General features: G+C 30.6%; 3 protein-coding genes across 4 annotated transcripts; 2 read left to right on the top strand and 1 right to left on the bottom strand.

The window, feature by feature from the left end:
* The first annotated feature begins 3,820 nt into the window (after positions 1-3,820).
* Positions 3,821-5,589, top strand: LOC108463219 (transcription factor MYB59). 2 transcript variants are annotated; one of them, XM_017763159.2, is made up of 3 exons: positions 3,821-4,077; positions 4,182-4,311; positions 4,722-5,589. In XM_017763159.2, exons 1-3 carry the CDS (start codon positions 3,957-3,959, stop codon positions 5,278-5,280), a joined length of 810 nt encoding a protein of 269 aa, XP_017618648.1. In that variant the 5' UTR covers positions 3,821-3,956; the 3' UTR covers positions 5,281-5,589. The 2 variants fall into 2 exon arrangements, with proteins under 2 accessions (XP_017618648.1, XP_017618649.1); XM_017763160.2 differs by having other exon boundaries at positions 3,843-4,109.
* Positions 5,590-7,899: 2,310 nt separating this feature from the next.
* LOC108461202 (uncharacterized) lies at positions 7,900-10,616 on the top strand. Its single transcript, XM_017760951.2, has 9 exons — positions 7,900-8,092; positions 8,175-8,260; positions 8,462-8,509; positions 8,827-8,915; positions 9,134-9,187; positions 9,406-9,473; positions 9,554-9,603; positions 9,710-9,807; positions 10,265-10,616. The coding sequence occupies exons 1-9, from the start codon at positions 8,034-8,036 to the stop codon at positions 10,370-10,372; spliced, it is 660 nt and encodes a 219-aa protein (XP_017616440.1). The 5' UTR covers positions 7,900-8,033; the 3' UTR covers positions 10,373-10,616.
* Positions 10,617-10,669: 53 nt separating this feature from the next.
* On the bottom strand, positions 10,670-11,901 carry LOC108461201 (aquaporin TIP1-2-like). Its single transcript, XM_017760950.2, has 3 exons — positions 11,674-11,901; positions 11,304-11,554; positions 10,670-11,221 (listed from the first exon to the last, which is right to left on the bottom strand). The coding sequence occupies exons 1-3, from the start codon at positions 11,804-11,806 to the stop codon at positions 10,847-10,849; spliced, it is 759 nt and encodes a 252-aa protein (XP_017616439.1). The 5' UTR covers positions 11,807-11,901; the 3' UTR covers positions 10,670-10,846.
* Positions 11,902-22,314: the final 10,413 nt, after the last annotated feature.

Raw genomic sequence — 22,314 nt, 5'->3', positions numbered from 1 at the left:
TTTTAATTTAATCTTTTAAAAATTATAAAGATATTAACTAATACAATGCTAAAATTATAATTTAATTCTTACTAAAATTTATAACATAATTTGAATTTACGTCAATCAAGCATTTTTACTAGTTTAATTATCTATTTAAATGTTAAATGTGAATTTAAATTTAATGTAAATATAATCTAATTATAATCAAAGTTAGTGAATTTAAAAAGTTGAAAATATAAATAAGATTAGATCCGATGATACGACTGTCTTTGATGGCCTCGCAACAATGCCCTCCTTATGGTGGCATGGGTGTTCATGTATACGAAGCATAAAAGTTACCTAGGTGTAGAGGTAAACATGCTGAAAAGATTGATTTGTTGCAATCAGTTGACTAAATTTATTGAGATTTGGTATGGTTGCAGAAACAAAATTTGTCAGTTAACTATTGGCAATTTTTATTTAGTAGAAATGTACTTTTGAGCTTCGTTGAAATTTGTATGGGGTTAATTCCATTTAACTATTCAAATAATTATTAAAACTGTCTATATTTTAAAATATTTTAATTGAATTTTAAAGTATTAATATAATATCAATAGCTATTTCTATTAGCTTAGATGTCAATTAGGTGTTAAATATTAGTTTTTATTTAACGTGAAATATATTTAAAATAAGTATGTATTTACTGTATAAACATCTTAAATTTAATGTGTTAAAAAATAGTCAGGACCAATAAAATTTGAGAAAGGCTATTTTTTTAATAGGTCAAATCCAAGTTGTTCATATAATAAATATACACGTGCTTAAAATTTAATTCACATACTTTAAATATATTTCACATCAGAACTAATATTTAGTGCTCCAACTAATTACTAGGCTGGCAGAAAAATTTAATTGATACGATACTAATTTTTTAAGTACACAATTAGAATATTTTGAAATTGAAGGACAGAATATGAAATATAAATCATAGTTTTAGGATGATTGGCGTAATTAACCTTTAATACAAAGATTTATGGTAGTAATTTTGAAAACTTTCCACTTGTAAGAGTAGGCCTCAAAGTTTGAAGATTAAGTGAAAGCAAAATCTCTTAAAAATGTCAGCTGATTAGCTAAATCTATCACATACGAAGAAACTTTATGACAAAAATTAACTCAAAATGTTGTTTGCAAGTAAGTGATAAGTTCGTGCAATATATATATATATATATATATGTAATTGGCTAAACCAAATAATTTTATATGAAAATGAAACATTGGTTAAACATTTTTATCAGAAAAGTTAGGGAAAATCAAGTTACTGTTCGGGTGAATTATAAAAACCCACACTTTTTATTTTTTCTTGCATGACAAAAGAGGCCAAGTCAAATGTTGATGTAGTAAGCATTTAACACTAGGTTTATTAAATATCTTACTCCATTTAAAAAGAAAAAAAATAGAAGAAAATGGGTCACTTTTCTTTTCTGACACCAAAACATTGCTTTGATCATATTCCTTGAAAATTCAAGTTTTGTTCCTATCATTCACTTAGCTTCTCTATATCTATGGCCTTTACTGAAGTCAAGGGCTTCTCTTCATCTATGGCCTTTACTAATGTCAAGGGACACTTCACATTATTTCCTCAAGTTGAATGGACGGGAAATGGATTTAAGGACTTCATTGGCACATTTCCTCCCTTAAAAAGCTTCACTTATTTGATTTGATTTTTATTTTTTATTTTTATGAATGTATTTATATTTGGTATTTATGTCTAAGTCATATTTGAACATGAATATAGAATACGACATCTTTATAAATTAATATCTGTTATGTCATATCATCATGAACAAAAATTAAATGCAAAACATACTTGAATCCATTTATATGTTGAAATCCTTGAACCTTGTGGCTTTGTTATTCCAAATTAGCATATAAGTATTTTAGAGAAAATGATTTTTTTTTTTTCTGAAGATGGAATGTTGGAAAATTTATGTTATATGTAACTTAAGGTCGTAAAATTAATATGTGTCTTTTGCACATTAATCTTAATTTCTATTTAGTTCATCATGAATTAGAAATTAGTTACTTTATTATCTATTCATATTCAGTATATACTTTATCTCATAACTGAAGTCCAGTTAACCTTAATTGTACTAAATTAATTTGGACTAACCTTTTATGATAGTAAATAATAATAACATGGAATGATTCATATATTATATACATGAGACGCGCATATGATCTAACAATATCTCACTTGGACCTCCCCCCCTCTCTCTCTCTCTCACACACACACACACACATATATGCATTTATCACTTCATAATTACATGTCATAATATAACCTTATGAGATAAAAAAAACTTTACTATCATGACTAAAAGGTATTCCAAATAATCTTGTTAATAAATTATGTTAGTATAAAACTAAGGCGATTGGCGTTGAAAATATTGTAAATAAACACATCTTTAGTCATGTATATTAATACAACTAAATGATATAGGCCAACTATGATGTGTAGCATGAAAATTACATGCAATATGATCTAAACATGTCTATTTTCATCTAGTTCTCCTTAAATCTTAATGAGACCAAACCTTATCAAAATCAGAATGTGAATAAACCCAACTAAATTTTATTTTTGTAGAAAGTACCCTTAAAATATCTTAAGACTAAAATAACAAAAATGTGTTTATAATAGAAAAAAATTAAATTTATAAAGCCACACTAAAATTGAATATATTTAAACAACATTACACCCATATGACCAGTATAGTCATAAAAGACCTTGAGTTGTAATCTTTTAATGTGCAAATCTGATCATGGTGTTTATACCAATATGATTTATAAAAACTTAATCACTCTAATTCATTTCTTTAGCCACCACAAACTTTAATATTTATATACTTTGACTTTGATGTGCTCTTATTGGAATAAAGGATTGCAATTCATTGTTACAAAATAATTTAAGTGGTCTTTCTCTTTTACTCTATAATTTGCAACCTAGTGACAAAATTCTGCATTCATATTCCATGGTTAGATGCCTCAAAACACACTATAAACTCAATTAGCATGATGAAATGAGTTATAAGTGTTTGCTTAACGCTTTTTAAAGAGACAATTCCTGTAACTCGACATAAATTTCGTGTTATTTCAAAAATCAAGGGCTTTTACTAAAGTTGGGGAAATGAACCTAGAGACTTCCGTCAACACCTTCCCTCCTTTTACTCTATTATGTTATTGGACTTTTATTTTTATAAAAGAATTTATATTTGACACTTAGATTTAAAAATACATTAGCATGAATATAAAATATAATCTTTTAAATATATGAAAATTTGTAATTACAAATTAGATAATGTCAGCTTCTAAACCTAAATCATATAGATATATATTCAATACTCAATGAACTTATTTTAATGAAAAATCGTGTTTTAATTTAAATTTAATTTAAAATACTATAGAATCATATTTATTTTATTTAATTTGATCAGGGTCACGCGTAATTTACCAAGTTAGATATCTCTCCATAGTGTTATATTTGCAATTCTAGATGAATTGAAGAAGCCATTAAGTTTACCATATCGTCTAAGTTGAGATGATTCATATGTGAGCTTAATGTACCAAGTGTCCATTGGTGAAAAGAAAAACACTTAATTTGGGCTCAATATGCTAAAGCTAGTAATGTAGCAGTGGAGATTAAAGCAAACAAGATTTGAAAATTACATCAACATATCAATCTATATATCACTTTGATATTCGGGAGGTTCATATAGTGGGTGACGTCAGATCCACAAGGTTGCTATCACAAATGAGCATGCGCGCATTACAAACAGCAAAACTATCACAACATCATCATATAATAATGGTAACCAAAAAAAGGACAATTCATAGAATCTTGAACCATGGCAAGTATATAGCTTTTCACTATAAATGCCACAACTTCACACCAACACTCACCATTCTACTGCTATCACGGATTTAGAGGAGAAAGAAACATGAAAGCGGAGCAAGAGGAAACCCGGAAGGGACCGTGGACGGAGCAGGAGGACGCGGTTCTGGTGAACTTCGTGCACTTGTTCGGGGACCGGCGATGGGATTTTATAGCCAAAGTTTCAGGTTTGAAGGTTGTGGCGGGAGACAAACGATAGGTAGGATTATCTCGAAGATTGGCAGGTTTTGAAAGGAGCCTCCCCTTTAATCACATGAACATTTTGTTGTAGGTTTGAACAGAACCGGGAAGAGTTGCAGGTTACGGTGGGTTAATTACCTTCACCCTGGTCTCAAAAGGGAAAAGATGTCTCCCCAAGAACAGCGCCTTGTCCTTGAACTTCATGCCAAATGGGGAAACAGGTTTCACTTTACTTCACCTTTCAACCATCATATGATTTCATTTCTCTAGAAATTGTCAATCTGTAATTATTCCTTTAAAATTTTAAAATTTTATTTTCATCTTAAAAATATTAATCTCCGGTGTTGCTCTTACTTGACCTTTGGTGTCGACATAAAGCCACTTACCAGGTGAAGCCAAGGCAAGTAGGGATCTCTTGGTTAAATGAGAAGATTACTTTTCAGCTCCTTTCAAAAATTAATAAATTTAATTAATTTTAACTCTCGATTAAATGAAAAAAATTATATTTTAAACCCTTCAAAAAGGTTAATAATTCCAGAATTGCTAGGTTGGGTTGTTGTAAATAACATATATATATATATATATATATGAAGTTGGAATGAATAGGTATATAAATGATAATGATATGCAGGTGGTCAAGAATTGCTCGGAAATTACCAGGGCGCACTGACAACGAGATCAAGAACTACTGGAGGACTCATATGAGAAAAAAAGCTCAGGAAAAGAAAAAGGATATGCCAAAGTCATTGTCACCATCATCATCATCATCATCATCCATCACTCTTTCTTCATCATCATCTACTACTACTACTACTACTACCACCACCGTGGATTCCTTGCCCTTCTCAGGCACTGGGAAGGTCAGTTTTTACGACACAGGAGGACCAAAAATGGCTGCTTTGGGAGACAAAAGCAGTACAGATTTCAAAGATGAAAAGGGGTACTATTCCATGGATGACATATGGAAGGATATTGACATGTCTGAAGAAAACATGATAAAGCCTTTGTTTCATAACTACAGTGAAGAAGGTTGTAACATTTTCTGCCCTTCAATGGCGTCTCCTTCATTGGATTACTGCTGGGATTCACTGTGGAAGATGGATGACGAAGAGAGTAAGATGTTCCTCCCATTCAGTCAGTCCATTTCTTGCTTTGAATATGGGACATCTATTTTTAACCAGATAGGCTAGCATTCATTTATTTATTCATATATACATACATATACTTATGTATGTATATGTAACATTACTATTTCCTAGGGAAACTCTAACATCTGGGTTTTTCATACCTCATCATGATGCATGTCACTGTAATCATATCATGTTGTTAGTGTGGTTGCCAATGTAATGAATAGTATTGCACAATAAATATAAGTTCTGGAAATAGTTGTAACTATTAAAATCCCTCTATGTACCTTTGTATGTACTCAAAATCTCCCTAGAGGATATATACTTTGTAAGTTCATGGATGTATGTATAGTACTCACTTCAACTTTATAAGCACATTTGCATAAGCATTTAAAGTTGAATCTTATAAGCTTTACATAATATTCAATAAATTAAAAAAACTCATAACTCTATATATGAAAAATACGCATATGGCTACTTTAATTCTGTTGATCGAATATTCATTAGCACTTTAATTGTTTAAATTTCATCAATATATTTATATCATATTCAACTTTTCTTATCACTTAAATTTTATTCAACAAAGTAATAAATAAAGTTACTATATGGATACTTGGTAGCTATGTAGCACAGGAAAAAGGAAATGGCGACAATATATTAGTTATAGTGAATGGTGGGAAAGCAAGTTGCAGTATCACCATAGCTGAATTAAATGTGGGGAAATAGTTATATTATTATCTTGACTGGAAAAATGAGTGTTTGAATAAATTAAAAATTGGGTAAAAAAGAAGAGAAAAATCATTTCATCAAAGGAGGAAAATGACATGCAATTTTAATTTTTTAACAAAGGCATGCATTGCCAATCATTACAAGAGGTAGTAGGCACTAAGCTGATTCATGAGAAAAAGTGGAATAAATTCATTGAAAAGATTCTACTTCTCAAACTCTTCAGCATTTTCTCATTGCCTCACAAATATTATTACTATAAGGAATGGGATGGAAACAGCATCTTCTACTACATATATCCATGGTTCAGGAAGTAGTGCCTCAAGGAGTTGAATTTGGATAATATATTTTTAATTTTTGAATTTGGCTAACCTAACTCCATAAAGAATAAACAACATTTTTAAATATAAATGTATTTTTGGGTTTGGACTTTTTGGAATTGGTTTCAAACAGGTCCAACTCATAGATAAATCTATTTTTATATTCCTTTTTTATTCATTAAAAAATTCATAGAAAGCCCTAATGAAAGAGCCCATAGGCTCGCATTTAGAGAAAAAGTCCGAAAGGTTGAACAGACAAGAACCCAAACCCTTCCAAACAAAGGTAAAGTGTGCAACAAGCACCATCTACAAATCATGTGGATCTCACAAAGAAAGGGCAATCGAAGGAGCCCCATAAGCATAGTCATGATGAAAACCCAGATCGGCCTTAATGAAACAAAACAGGACGAGATTAAAGTCAAAGGTTTGCACCATATCATTAGGAATAAAAGTACAGGGAGAATCAAGCCCAAAGGCAAAGACATAAACCACACAATCCAAGCAACGCCACGATGATACAGAGAATATACTTGATCCAGATCCCATGCTTTCTCAACAAGTAGAACCTTCCCTGGTCAAAAACAAGAAAAGGAAACAAACAAATAACAAAAAGAACTATTGTAAGGTTGGTCACAATACACTACGATTGAATCCTCAATCAAAAAAAAAAAAAAAGAAAGAAATAGGCACCCGGCAAAAACTCCTTTCACCCCTAACAATGAATAAACAGGGACAGCTTACAAATCCTAAGTTGTGACAAGGCCTACAAGAGAGGAAGAGATCGATGGGAAAGCAATCGTATCTCTATTAGAAAAATTCGGTTTAGAAAATAAGTTTATTGCTCAATGAAAATTTAAAATTTTTTTAAATCGAGACTTTATGTTATTTATAGTAATAAATTTTAATTTATTACATGTGTTTTTAATAAAATGATGTGATTATTTCCTAACTTTTAACTAACACAATCTTTTCCGCTATTCTCGAATCATCAGTTTACTTAGAGTGTAAACTTTAATAATATGAACCAAGTCACACAATGAAACTTTTTCATTTTTTAGTAGGAAAAATTAAATCTCTTTATAAACTAGAAACCTAACTCAAGTTTCACAAATAATAGAATTTATTTGGGAAATAGATATCACTATAATTCAACAGAATAACTATGCTCAAGATTGTATTTTTGGCTCAACCTTTAGTCCTTATTTATAGGAAAAATCAAAAAAATTTTATATAGAAAAGAGGTGACAAAATAATAATATTTTAATAAAAAAATATCGAGTCCTACTATATAGGGTGGGAGGCACACCCTCTTGAGGACACGGTTGTCGCCCATCATGTGTTAAATAAGTTTGTTGGGCTTCTTTATGTTTTTGGGTGCATAATTAATCCAGTCCAATAACTAATTTTTTATTTTAAAAATATTATTTATTTATTTATTTATTTAAAATGGATTTAATAAATCACTCAATTAACTTATTTTTCAACTAAAGTCTAACTATATTGATTAATTCATTTAATTTTTCCTTTATACTCTAATTATTTAATAATAATTAAAAAAACAAAATTAATCACCAAATTATCTCTGAAGTATTCAATCTATCTATCGGTTTTAATGAAATCTGTAAAAGGTGATATTCAAAAAACCACTTAACAGAGAAAGGGACAAAAAGGAGAAATAAAATAATACTAAAATTAATAAAACTTAAAACCCAACAGATTAACTGAAACAGGATAGAACCGGCGCCTAGCCTAGGTTGTCTGTCGACAACAATGTCTCACCTGCTGAAGCTCTATCTCTTTGCTTACAACTCTCTCCAGGCTTTTGGCTGGTAATTTTAAAATGTCCTTTCTTTTTTTCTTTATCTCCATTCATTACTTTCCTCAACTTAATTCAAAGCTGATTATTGGCAGGACAATTTCTTTGTTCAGAATTTTGTCCTGTTTCATAGCCACCAAATCTGTCATTGGCGCCTATGCTTCCGCTGGAGACTTAATCTGTCAGTTCTTTCTTCATTTAAATTAAAAACCCCACTTTTTTTTCCTTAGTAAGATGATGGAAAATGAACTTCAATTTTCAATCATATGCAGGGTTTATCATATCTTTTTTGCGATTCTGCTCTTTTTTTTTCTTACTGATTTGAATATGGTTTTTTTGTAGTTTGGGTTTGAATTTTTCCATCTTGTTTCTTTGTTTGAAGGTTTGTTACAAACTTGTGCGTTCTTGGAAGTTGTACATGGAGCAATAGGTAAATTTATTTAGGGTTTCAGTTTAGTACACTCAGCATTGACTAGCAGCGCCAATCACCTCACTGACTCAGTTATAAACTTGTGTGGGTTTCAAATATAAGGGCATAAAGTCTAGGGTTTGATTCTTGTGTTTGTAAACCTTCTCCCCTTTTCCCATTATAATGTAATTGTTTACTTGGATAATAAAAAAAAAAAAAAGCATTCACTAGCAGCATAAATTTGTTTTTTTTTTTTTTGGGGGGGGGGGATGGTGGCATGAACTTTGCATTGTTTTCGGTTTCTGAGTTCTGATTATGGCATTATGGAATAATTACAGGGATTGTTCCAAGTGGAGTGTTGTTTCCTATGATGCAATGGGGTGGAAGAACACATTTCTTATTAGCAATCGTCCGCCGGATTCACGAGGTTCTCGTTTTTCCGATACATTGTTTTCAATTGTTTGTTGATACACTGGCCTCCTAGCATCTACGCACCGAACAATGCAATATAAATTTAAAGAGTAACTTAGCATCCTCTTAGTGATGGTTTTGTTGAGGCGATGAAACAATGGCCAATAACCCTATATGTAAATTGCACTGATAAATGCCTGCTTCTCAATTTAGTTCTTATCTGATTATAAACAGGTACAGGAATTATCTGCAGTTTTCATAACATTTTTTGCTTGGAGCCTAACCGAGGTGAGTATATGTTCTAACCTATTTACTTCAATTCAGTATCTATATACATCCTGTAATTAGATGGGATTTTCAAATGAACTTTTATATACTGCTTGTTACCTAATTATGGTAGAATATCTGAAAGGATTACTGTCTTGCATTGTTGTTCTTAATGGTTAAATTGCAGAAATGAAGACGGTAATCCAGTATTACATATAACATTAACACCCTATCTGCAGGTAATACGGTATTCGCATTATGCATTGAACATATCTGGCGGTTGTCCGTCTTGGCTCACCTACCTGAGGTCTGGTATTTTCCTTCCAACTAGAATTGATTACGGACTAACATTTATATTAAACTTTAAATTGTTGACTTCCTTTTCAGGTACACTTTATTCATTGTGCTGTATCCTATGGGCCTTGCTCCGGGTGAAAGTGAGTTATATATGCATTCATCTATGTTCGGGATTTGTAGCTAACCTCTTACTTTGTAATTGCTTTTCCATCTTGTTTCTTTTATCCATTGTTCACTTCAATGCAGTGTGGCTCATGTACCAAGCACTTCCATATATAAAGGAGAAGAACCTCTACGGGGATTTCTTTGCTAGTGTTCCCTTTAGCTATTATAATTTTGTCACGGTATATACGGTCTTTCACTTCTGCAAACATGAAATCCTTGATTTTTTTTCCTAAAGCTACATATTCGTAATAGATAATGCTTATGCCAATCACTGTTTCTAACCTAAGAATGCAGCTCGATCTCCAACATCAGTTCCTTTTTGAAAAATATTATTGTGAGAGTGGAACGGATACTGTAAATTTACACCATATTTGAAGCATATGCTCCAAACCACATTGGGTTTTGGTCATCACTGCTTTCAAACCAAGCCATAGTTACTAAATATTCTTGCGTTTACTTCTGCACACACTTCGAACTATTTAGTTCAAGTATAGGTTTAGTCTCATTTTGTCTACATTTGTTTCATATAAATTGTATGTTGTGACAGTTTTCCATACAATTTCATCTCATTACATGCTTATTTTTCAAAGTTTTTCTATGATGTTTTTAGTGATCACTTGATATGTTTTGGTTCAGGTTGTTCTTCTCATCTATCCATTCCTTTGGTTGAACCTTTACCTCCATTTATTTAAGCAGCGACGGTCAAAACTTGGTAAGCAACACCACAAGAAGAAGAAAATTTGAAGGTCGGAGGTTCCGATTTCAAACCAGTCATTGTAGAATACAAATTACAACTACTTTGATATTCCATGATATTATGTCGATGGACTTAAGTAATTTCCAGTGTATTTCTTATGTAACCAGCAACATGTACTTCTTGGGATGATATGTGCCCTTATTTTAAGATTAAATGTTCAAACACATGATCATATCACAGCGTTCTGTTGTTTGAACTCAAAATGAATATATTTTTGAAGGATTTTTGGAAGATCTTACCACCACATTCATGTCTAGATATGCGTTAAGCACAGTAAAAATCGGTACTCGAAAATATGAAATGATTGATAAACAAGTTTCAATGGAATCAACAATTAACAGAAGAGAGATACAAACAACAGGGAACAATAAGCACCCACAATCATGAAACCAAAGTGATCCCACCCCGCATACAACCCTTGTTAATGGATCACATGAAACTCATTGAAAAGACCGGAAATCTTAAAATTCTGAAGTGGGAAGCTGCTCATGTGTGTCGGGGGCGATGAAGAAGACTTCATAGACGATGGCTGCAATGGCAGAGCCGACAAAGGGACCGAGCCAGTAGACCCAGTGGTTGTCCCATGTCCAGCTGACAACGGCTGGTCCAAAGGAGACTGCAGGGTTCATGGAAGCTCCATCAAAGGCACCACCAGCCAAGATGTTGGCACCCACAATGAAACCGATTGCAATGGGTGCAATGATCCCAATATTACCCTTCTTTGGGTCAACAGCGGTGGCGTAAACCGTGTAAACCAAACCGAAGGTCATCACGATCTCGAAAACCACTGCGTTCCATGCTCCCACACCGGATGACAAGGCAAATGCAGATGTTGTCTGAATCATAAACAAAAACAAATTCAAAAACATATTCAGTTTAAGCATTGATTGAACTTAGTTTAGATTTTGTCAATCTTACCAATCCACCAGTTGAAAACTTGAGGAGCAAGCAAGCGACAACGGATCCGAGCAACTGAGCAATCCAATACAAAATACTTCGGACCAAGGTAATGTGGCCACCGACAAAGGCACCGAAAGTGACGGCAGGGTTTACGTGCCCACCCGAGATGTTAGCACCGACAGAAACGGCCACAAAAAGAGCGAAAGCATGGGCCACCGATGCAGCTACAAGGCCAGCCGGTGTTGTAGAGCCATTGTCAGTGAGCTTGTCTGCAAAAGAAACATACAGGGTTTAATCAGTTCATAGAAAAAAAAAACAATGGAACTGCTACAACATTAACTAATACGAAGCTTTAGAACATGAGAAAGAAGGATATCTATATACGTACTAAAAGCCATGCCCGAGCCTTCACCAGCAAAAACAAAAATGAGCATTGAAATAAACTCAGCTAAAGCTGCTTTGAGGGCATCAGCTTGGCCAGCCTCAGCCGCAGATCCTACTGCAATGCGAGAAATCGGCATTTTTTTATTGTTTTGCTAATGAAAATAAAAATGGGTATTTTGATATTCTTTTTGATCTCTGGTTTCCCTCTGCTTCGTTACTGGTACTTATATATAGGGATCCAATCTCCAACACAACGACTACGAGCCGGATTGCCTGTTTCGGACCGGTAAATAAGTAAAAGGTCAATTTATGGTTTTGGCCCCTCTGTTATACTCAAATTTAATATTTAAGCCATATTCTTTAATTCGATCTTGCTATTTTTATAATATATTGTTTAAGCCAAATTGTTATCACCCTTAACAATTTCAGATAAAATATTGCCATGAATATTTTCTTATGAATATCAATTTCAAAATAAAATTTTCATTTCAAGATGTTGAGTTAGAATTTTTTTTTTTATTTGATTGTTAATATTTTTCATTTCATTTCATGTTAATAATTGATTGAACCACAGATGAAGTGGCAAACGACTTGTGAATCTTCAATTGGCACTAGTCTCGGATTTGATACTATGACAACCTTCCATCCCTTATCAAAAGGAAATTAAAGAGCTTAAATTATCTCAAATTAAAGTATAGACTAAATTCCAAATATAAGTATAGTAAAAGGACTAAAACCAAAATTTTGAAATAAAGAAGAAAAATTGAAAAAGACGAAAATGGAACCCCTTTTCCTGGCGGCCACCTGTCATTGTCGGGGAAAATATTGAAGGGCGAGGGTCTTCGAATGGCTCCTACTACGCCACGTGTACGGATAGCGTGAATATTGATGTTGATCGGAGCGTACAGGATGTTGATCACCGGCCAAAAGTGGTGGCAATGGGTCCCAGCCCCTATGATTTGTGGTTGTACTTTTCGCTTGACCGACCATTTGGATTGTTTATATTTTGGTGACGTGGACGGTAGTTGTTAGCCTTGATGGCTTCATTGTCATGCACTAATCCAGATTAATTAATTGGTAATTTATGCTTTTGTTTGTTTTAGTTATTGGTTTAGTGGTGATGATGAGCATGTAATGACATAAGGAATTGCAATGGAGTGGATGTGGTAAGTTTTGGTGATTAAAAAACAAGACGAAATCATAAATTTTGTAAAAATAAAAGTGTTATATACTCATGATCACTAATATGATGATTACGACTGGGTTAGACCTTACTAGATGGATGCGTGCCAGCCTTATATTGAGAAGTCAGCAAGGGGAGTTCATGGTCTCAGCTCGCATATACCAAAAGAGTTCGCATGTAGGGAGCCACGAAGTTCAGTAGGCAGCCCAGAACAATACATGTGTCCAGCATGTATAGAGTTTATTAAGAACATCAATTCCATAAACAATAACAATGTATATAAATATTCGATTATCTCCTTAAATGAGACAGAATGAAAAATTACTCAATAAAAGTAAAAAAAAATTAAAATAATTTACTTTCACCCTATTATACTAAAATGGATTAAAGATATTTTTTTAAATTATACCACTTTTTAGCTTTGTTCACAAAATCAATAAAATATCACTTTTTATTATCATAATTTTCTTATTATAATTATTTAAATTAAATTAAATTAATCGATTATATCAATTAAATTAAAATCGATTCAAAAGAGATATTAAAATAAATCGTAAATTGAAATTCATTGAATTTACATCATTTAAAAATCTAGAATATCAACTAACACCCCATCAACTATTATCATTATTATTAAATTGAATTAAAGGTATGACCCTAGCATAGTGAAAGTAGCAAAGAGGTTGGACTTGGGAATCACATTCATTTGTGGCTACTATTTAATCACATTAAACTATATATTATCTTATGATTATATGGTCCAAGGCCAAGCGTTGTCATATGACTTCGCTCCATGATCTAGCAATTTTGCAAGTATAATTAAAAATAAATAAAATCATCTCTCCCACATGTGAGCACTTTGATCATTCTATATCAAGAGTAAGTCCAACAAAACAACACAATTAGAGACCCACCAGAAAAAAAAAAAGTTAAATTTAAAATGGAGTTATTTACATTTTAGGTCACCCAATGTAACAGTAATTTTTATATAGGTCATAGACCTTCAATTTTATCATACTATGCTAATTCCATTAAGTAACTCTCTTAACATGATTTAGGAAAAAAAACTCTAAAGTTGATTTTATATTGAATTATTTAACGAGATTATTTTAATAATAGAAATTCAATGAAATTAAAAATGGTGACTTACATAAAAGTTGATGTTAAGTTTAATGACCTAAAATGCAAATTATCCTCTAAAATTGGGGGTTAGATAGAAGAAAAGCTCAAATGAGTTGTTAAACCTAATTGAAAATTGGGTAGGTATTGTGGGGGTATCAATGTGTGATCCATCAATAACCAATATTTTTTCACTTTATGATAATTTTAAAAAGGGTTTAATAATTTTATAATTTCATGCATTTAAAAATTTCAATAGTCATATTGGCTGCTTTCATCTTGTCCAAGAATATTATTGGATCGAGAGCCTATTTTCTTTAAAGCTATTGATACAACTTATGTGAACTCCTATATGGGTGAAGTTGAAAAGAAATTGTTTTAGTGATTATAAATGTCGAAACTATTTTTTTGAAAATGGGAATCGATTTTGTTTGAAAATGGAAATTAAAACGGGAGTTGTCACTGATCTTTATTAGATGTGATCGGATCACCTTTGTTTTAATAAAACGTTTTAGTTTACTAAAACGGTGTTTTTGGTCTACGAAACTCGAGAGAACAGGTTCGGGAGTCGGTTACGTGCGAGGAAGGATTAACACCCTCGTCACGCCTAAAATTGATACCGAATTGATTAGTTAGTGGCCTAATGTCGAAAGTTGAAAATTGGGAACGAATTTAAAATACGATCTTTTTTCATTAACGTTGATTTTAAAAGCGCTTGAATTAGATCAAAACGATTGCTAAAGATTTCCTCGTCTCGAGATATCGGAGTATCACATCTCGTAAGTTAGGACACGATACCATGAACTCCCGAGCGCAAGTTTATCTTTAATTTTAATTGAAATTTCATGTGTTTTGGAACTTAAAAAGATATTTGGCTATTTAGGTTTAACGAGAAAATCGAAACCCCATAAGTTAGGGCACGATTCCTCGAATTTCCTAAAACGCGAAATATTGCCTTATTTAGAAAATTTTCTTTTTGAAATATAGCGAGTATGATATTTAACAACGTACATTTATTTTGTTTGGAATAAAATCAAGCGATCCAAGTTGGATAAATATGTTAGGTTAATTCATGATGCGATGACACCAAAAAAAAAAAATAGTGATGAGCGTAGAACAATGATACATGAATACAATATTATAAAAGTGAACGACAATAATACAAAAAATACGAAATCAACGAATTAAAATTCACAATGGCAATAATCACACAACGTACATTATTTAAATATTAACATTAATAATTAGAGAGCAATGAAACAAATATCATATATAACAATCTAAAAATAATAATATAAAGCCAATTAAAGTGAATAGAAATGTAAAAACCATTAAAATGATAATAACTAAGTTGAAAACAAATAATGCAAAAGGGAATTTTGAAATTAATAATTACAAAACAGTTTAAAAGTAGATGATGTACCTATAAAATTTAATTAAATAATATAAAAAGGGTAAGATAAATAAAAATTTAATATGAATAATAACGAAATATTTTGAAATAAATAAATAGGGTTTAAAATAAGGTATATAAAATAATTTTAAAATAAATAATATATAAGTCAATTTAAAATAATATATAACAAGTTTAAAATATATAATATGTAAAAGAATAAAATAGACAATATATATATTTTATAATAATAACAGTTCAAAGGTAATATAAAAGAGTTATTTGAAATACGTAATATACAAAACTTAAAATAAACAATATAAAATAATTTGAAATAAATATATAACAAAACGGTTTTAAAAGAATAATAAATATATAAAAAGCTTGAAATAAACTATATATATACATATATATAATAGGTAAGGAATATAAAATAAATAACACATATAAAATAGATTAGGATAAAATATATACATAAAGCAAGTTAAAATAAATAATAATAATTTGAATAAACAATACATTAAAATAAGTTAACATAGATGTAAAGTAAATAGCATATAAAATATTTAAAATAACATATAATGAAACCGGTTTTTTTTTAAAAAGTTAATAAATGAATTAAATAGATTTAGGATGTGGCCAAAAACGAGTTAAAATTCAGGATATAAAATTATAAATACTGGAAAATTAATCAAAGATCAAAACGAAATGTGCAGAAACTAGCGGGGGCTAGATGGAAAAATATCCCCTAGGTGCTCTGCGCGCGTTTATCCTGACAACACAAGGGACCAAATCGAAAACCAAACGAAATCTAAGGGCTAAATTAAAAAACAAAAGAAAACAGAAAACGGGGCCTGATCGAATGGAGCTGCAAAAGGGAGGGACTAATCGCGCAAATCCCCCCTTTAAGGAAAACACATGGTTCACCCCCTAGAACCAAATCACGCCGTTTCAAATCTGCATAAAAATCAAATGTTTTTTTTTTCATTTCTGTCATTTAGTTTTTTTTTTAAAAAAATAGAGGCCCCACATGCCTCTCAACTCTCTATTTGGCCATTCAAAAGGGGCACCGTCCCACTGTCGCATCGCCACCGTATGCGGTGGTCGGGGACGAGCAAACGTGGGTTTTTAACCTTCTCTTTTTTTAAAAAAAAAAATAAAAGCCTATTTGTAGGCTAAAGTCTCAAAATAAAAGAGGTAAAAATAAAAACCACCTATAACACCCCCTAACCCCAAACGGTCGCCGGAATGAGGTTATGAGGCATTACCGGACATATTAGACAACTTACGAATAATTTACAATTAATATAACTTTCATAGTATAATATAATAATTAAGTCCCTATATTGGACTCTCGAAGTTCAAACACGTATTAAAAGTAGAACGAGACTTGTTCGAGTATTTCGGGAAATTTTTTTTTTTATAAAAAATTTCGGCAGCATTTCTGCTTATTTTTACCTAAAACCCCCTGCAAATTCAAACCAAAACAACCAACACCAATGTTTCACATTCATATAACTAATATTTATATCATTAACATAATTTTTAACTTAATAACTATCAGAGCATCATTCTAAATTGATTAAAAACTTCATTCATTTAACCATCTAAATCTTATAATTCATCCTTCACTACTCAAAGTAATATACATATTCAAGTGACTAAACAACACCTATGTACATGCCACCTTTACCCAAAAGAAAAATATGCATCACTAAATTTGTGTTGAGTCGGGATTGTTCGGATCTTTGAAGGGACACTTGACTTCTACTAACCTACGCACGGAAACAACCGTACACTGAGTATGGATATACTCAGTGGTATTACCATAATTCAAAATATATCATCAATAATAAAAATATAAATATTAAAATACATAACAATTAATTTCTTAAATACTAATTCATACTTTATTTTTATTTTTATTTTCATCATTTCATAATAACAATTCAATTTAATTATTCGTCAATCAATGTATTTTTCACAAACTTGAATTTAAACCACTTATGAACATTTAGCTCATACTTTTCTCTTTCTATCACAATTCCAATTTCTATTCATAATTTAATTTTTTTTTTATTTCAATGCCTTAAATTCACATTTCAATTTTTCACCCTATTAACGTAACTCGAACTTTGACGGATACACGGATCCAACCAAACACACCAATATGGCACCCAGTGCCTCATCGGATAGCTCGAAGTAATAGTTGACACCCAGTGCCTCATCAGCCTAGCCGAAGTAAAGTTGGTACCTAGTACCTCATCGAATCTATCCAAAGAAATTTAGTGACACCCAGTGTCTCATCGACTAAAGGTCGAAGCATCCCTGAACACTTCTAATCCTATGGCATGCCAACTATATCCGACTCAGCCCGACTAGTTAATAGGGTATTCAATTCACTTTCTCAATTCTATATCACTTTCAATTCATAATTCAAATCACCATTCATTTTTCAATCAATACACTTTTCAAATAATCACATATTCCATAATTCACTTATTCTATTCAATTTAATTCAATTTGCATCACTTTCATTTTCACTCAATATTCATATCAATTTCACATACTTACCTCAAGTCTTACTTACCATACATAACAATTAAAAATTCAGCAATCAATAATAATTAAAATTCGAATTATAGTAATAGACACCGTAATTCTCCCGTTTTAGTCCTCGATGACTTTCTCCTTTTCTTTTGATGCTGATGCTTCAGGTTCTTTGTTGGCTACGAAAATAATAGTAATTTACATTATTATTTACACATTAATTATAATAAATAATTAAATTTCTAAACAATTCCTACCTTATTCTCAATTTAATCCTAACTAAACTTAATTATTTTTAATCCAATTCACTCTCTTTTTTATTCAAATTTTGTCTAAACTTATATTTAACTATAAAATTTCCTGCATATTTCCCTAATTTTGAAATTTCTTCAATTTAGTCCCTACAACATAAAACTTATAGCCTAGTTTACAATTTAATCCCTTAATCAATTCTAACTTAGAATTCATTCAATTAAATCCCTAATTCCATAATTTGTCCAACATGAACCATATTTGGAAACATATGAACTCTTGAACTATCAACTTAATTTCATCAATCTTGTTTCAAAGTTTCTAAAACATCAAGATTAACTAAAAATGACTTAATTGACTTACCAAATTAACTCCAAGCTTCAAATCCTTAGTTTTCTCTTTTATTTTTCTTTCCCTTTTTCTTTCTCTTTTTCTCTGCTGCTTCCCGTTTTCAATTCTGTTTCTATTCCCTTTTGTTTCTTTATTTCTCTTTTATATTTATTTGCTTTACTTATTTAATTAGCATATATTATAATATATTTATTTTAAATATCTATTTTAACATCATTTACACATTTTACAATTGTACACATATTTAATTCTACATTTGTACCAATAATTTTATTACATTTGTCATTATTTAATTTGTTTCTCAAACAAAATCTCATAATTTAAAATTTTAATTATTTAATTAACAAATATCTTTTTACTTAAATTATAAGTAATTTAGTATTTAAATTACAAATGTACCAATATAATTTTTACACATGTATATTTTATTACCATATATTTATCAACTATTTAATTTATTTAAAATATAATATTCATTAAATAATCATAATAATTATAAAACCATAATAATAATAATTTTAATATATATAATACATACATTCAAGAAAAATCTTGATTTTTCTTCCATTTGACATACTCAATTTATGTAAATGGCTTAATTGCCATTTTGATCCTTTTATTTTCTATTACTTTAGAATTAAACTTTTACCCCTTTTTTAATTTAGTTCTTTTTGCTAATTATTCTAAATTAAGCTAATATCACCTAATTAAATCCTAATTAGACACACCCCTAGGCTCATAAATATTTTTAATAATTATTTTCGAACTTATTTCACTAAGACGGAGGCCCTATAACTCTCTTTTCCAGTGTCCGTGGATTTTGGGTCATTACACCACCACCCCTTTTGATGCCCGATTTTGGCGATGGAGAAGAAATTTCTGACGACGAATCTACGAAGAGATTTCGGTAAGTTTTCCCCTCTCACTTTTTATACTTTCGCATGTACAATAAAATGAAAAAAAAAATAAATAGAAATTTAAATGTAATTAACAAGCACCTTCAAAAAGTTTGTTCTTTTTTGATTAATCTCCATTCGTAAAGTGTTCGTAAAAAATTTACAAAGGTGAGATTGTGGCTTTTAAAGCCGTTTACAAGATGATTCAATCCTATTTTTTGTCGTTTTTTTCCTTGTCTCTGTTGCATTTACTTCTTCTGTAGGTGTTAGAGGCGTGGGTGAGCGGTGGTTGGCGTGCAAGGTGGCTGAGCATGCATGGGGAGGCCAACGGTGGGAGCAGTAGCCGCAATAGGGACTAGCCCTAGGATTAGTTTGCTGAAAAAATTTTAGGATAGTGGGCTAGGATTTGGGCTAGGGTTTGATGTAATGGGCTGTTTGGGTTTGGATTTCAACATGTAATAGGTTTTAATTTTGGGCAATTGGACTGCAAATTTTGGATTTTTATTATTTATTTGGTGGGTTTTATTTTTTGTTTTATTGGTTTGGGCTTTAGGCCAAAATTGGCTATTACAATAAATTATTAGCTTTTTTTAGAAGTTAAAAGTGTAATTTTATTGTTGTGCTAATATATAATATTTTAAAAACTAAAAAGATTATATGAATCAAAATTTTAAAATTCTAAAAAAAAAAAAAATTCAAGCAGTTTGCTTCTTATCTTTTGTTTTGCTCAACGATGGTGCTAACCTCTGAGATAGCTTCGCCCGCCTTTTTCTCTCTTCCACCAACCCTTTCTTTCTTTCTTCTTCTCATTCACTCCACATGTCTTCTCTCTTTCAGTTTGCATATCTATTTTGTAAGTATCTTTGTTGTCTTCACAAGTTGTGATAGACAGAAGATGACGCCAGTTGTTTGCTAAAACTCTACTAGCCACCAATAATTCTTCTTGGAAAGTGGGTGCCTCTTCGTTAGCTTTTTAATATGTTTCTGTTTGTAGAGCATTTCAAAATAATAAATGATTTCACGAGTTGATTTTGACCCATGTTGTAGTTTTATATATTTTTTGTTTGTTTTTCCACTGTTTAATAAGTTTTCAGTTTTAGAAGTTTTTATCTGCTCTTATAGCACGTTCTTTAGTCTTGCTTTTGCATGTAACCTTAGTTTTACAAGTAATTTTAGGGGTGGTTTTATTGTGGTCTTCTCTAGTTTGGTGAATGCTTGATTCGTTTGTTGATTTTTGATCGCTGCTTTAGACCATCTGAGGTTGATTTCTTTATCATATTAAGTGCTTGCAACCACTCCAGATATGTTGTGCTTGAGTTGTGACAAAGCCAATTGTCAAAATGTTAAGATGTTCAATTGATGTTAAGGCTAAAGCCTTTATTGTGTTGATGGATCTTGTCCTTCACCATCTACGACGAGTGTATGGTTCTATTTATTGAATAGTATAATGAATTTACCTTTTCAAAAAAAAACCTAAAAAGATTTTATACAGAAATTTTATTTTGAAGTCAAAGGTCACTACCTGTCCCTCCCTCCATCCCTACTCTTATGTGAGCTTGAAAATTCCCTTCATCTTGGTATTTCCATATTCAAGTTTTGATGTTTTCAAAAACCAAATTTGAATATATGTGTTTAATATTATCTAATTGTTTAAGCTAACGACTTTAAATATGAGTCTTAAATTTGTTTTACAGATATCGTTTATTTTTAAAAACTAATTAACTCAATTTTATTTAAGCCAATTTATAATATTTTTATTTTTTATAAAATATAAATTTATTTACTATTTACTAACTTTATATAAATTTTATTAAAATTTTAAATATTTTTAATACTTATATTAGAGTATTATATATTTAATTCTCATATAATATAAAGATCAAATTTTGCTACTAGTCCTTGTATTGTGCGTAAATAGTTGACTTAATCCATATACTTTAATTTATTTAATTTTAATTCTTATTTTTTTTCAAATTTTGGAGTATCAATCTTGGTTCAAATGGTAGCAGTTAGCTCTGTTAAGTCAAATTCTACTATCAATCCTGCACTATGTACAAATTGTGGATTTAATCATTGTTCCACATTTTGATAATTTTTAATCTCCATACTTTTAATTTTTTTGAAATAGCAACCCTAACTTAAACGATAGCCATTAATTCCATTAAATAAAATAACGTGTTTTTTTGTGAGTATTATGTGGAAATGACAATCTCATATGTATTGCACATATGATAATGAGTTTGTGCTAGGATTTAAATCTCAAATTTGAAAAAGTTTATGGACTAAAAAATACTAAATTAAAATACAAGTTTAAATCCAAAACTTACACATTGTACAAAAACTAATAATAGAATTTCAACTAATATAAATTATATAATATATAAAAAGAAAAATATCTACTTTAAGTATGGGATAAACCTGCTCATGGGCCAAGTCACCTGCCCGAAAAATGGAAAGGTTTGGACAGAATACGAGGTCCGGAAAATGGGCTTGGGTAAAATTTAAGGCATGTTATCTATATGCTTTGGGCCTTGGGCAAGAATTTTTTGGCCTGAGTTCGACCCAGCCTGAATATTATGTTATAAAATAATATTATATTAAATAATAGTTATATATTTATATTAAATCGCTAATCTAATAACAATTAAATCCACTACCCACGACCTAAAAAAACTTAACCACTAAATGACCATATTAAAAATATTAAGTATAACTAATTTTAAAATTTTAATATATTCAATATATTTTTAAAAATATATTTTAAAATGTTAATATATTTAATATATTTTTAATAGGAAAAGAGAAAAATAATTTTTAATATATTTAAAATTTTAAAAACGTAAAAATTTAAATATATTAAAATTTAAATATGTTAAAAGAAAATGTTGAGTATAACCAATT

The sequence above is a fragment of the Gossypium arboreum genome, chromosome 1, assembly GCF_025698485.1.
Source record: "Gossypium arboreum isolate Shixiya-1 chromosome 1, ASM2569848v2, whole genome shotgun sequence".
Lineage (NCBI taxonomy): Eukaryota > Viridiplantae > Streptophyta > Magnoliopsida > Malvales > Malvaceae > Gossypium > Gossypium arboreum.
This window is presented reverse-complemented; position numbering and strand designations above follow the sequence as displayed.

Bases quoted from the DNA above. Each gene is read 5' to 3' on its own strand.
- LOC108463219 (XM_017763159.2), top strand. From the start codon at position 3,957: ATGAAAGCGGAGCAAGAGGAAACCCGGAAGGGACCGTGGACGGAGCAG. The intron at 4,078-4,181 runs GTTTGAAGGTTG...ATTTTGTTGTAG, and splicing joins TTTTATAGCCAAAGTTTCAG to GTTTGAACAGAACCGGGAAG. The intron at 4,312-4,721 runs GTTTCACTTTAC...AATGATATGCAG, and splicing joins CATGCCAAATGGGGAAACAG to GTGGTCAAGAATTGCTCGGA.
- LOC108461202 (XM_017760951.2), top strand. From the start codon at position 8,034: ATGTCTCACCTGCTGAAGCTCTATCTCTTTGCTTACAACTCTCTCCAG. The intron at 8,916-9,133 runs GTTCTCGTTTTT...GATTATAAACAG, and splicing joins TCGTCCGCCGGATTCACGAG to GTACAGGAATTATCTGCAGT. The intron at 9,604-9,709 runs GTGAGTTATATA...ACTTCAATGCAG, and splicing joins GGGCCTTGCTCCGGGTGAAA to TGTGGCTCATGTACCAAGCA.
- LOC108461201 (XM_017760950.2), bottom strand. From the start codon at position 11,806: ATGCCGATTTCTCGCATTGCAGTAGGATCTGCGGCTGAGGCTGGCCAA. The intron at 11,555-11,673 runs GTACGTATATAG...TTTCTTTTGCAG, and splicing joins AGGCTCGGGCATGGCTTTTA to ACAAGCTCACTGACAATGGC. The intron at 11,222-11,303 runs GTAAGATTGACA...TTTATGATTCAG, and splicing joins AGTTTTCAACTGGTGGATTG to ACAACATCTGCATTTGCCTT.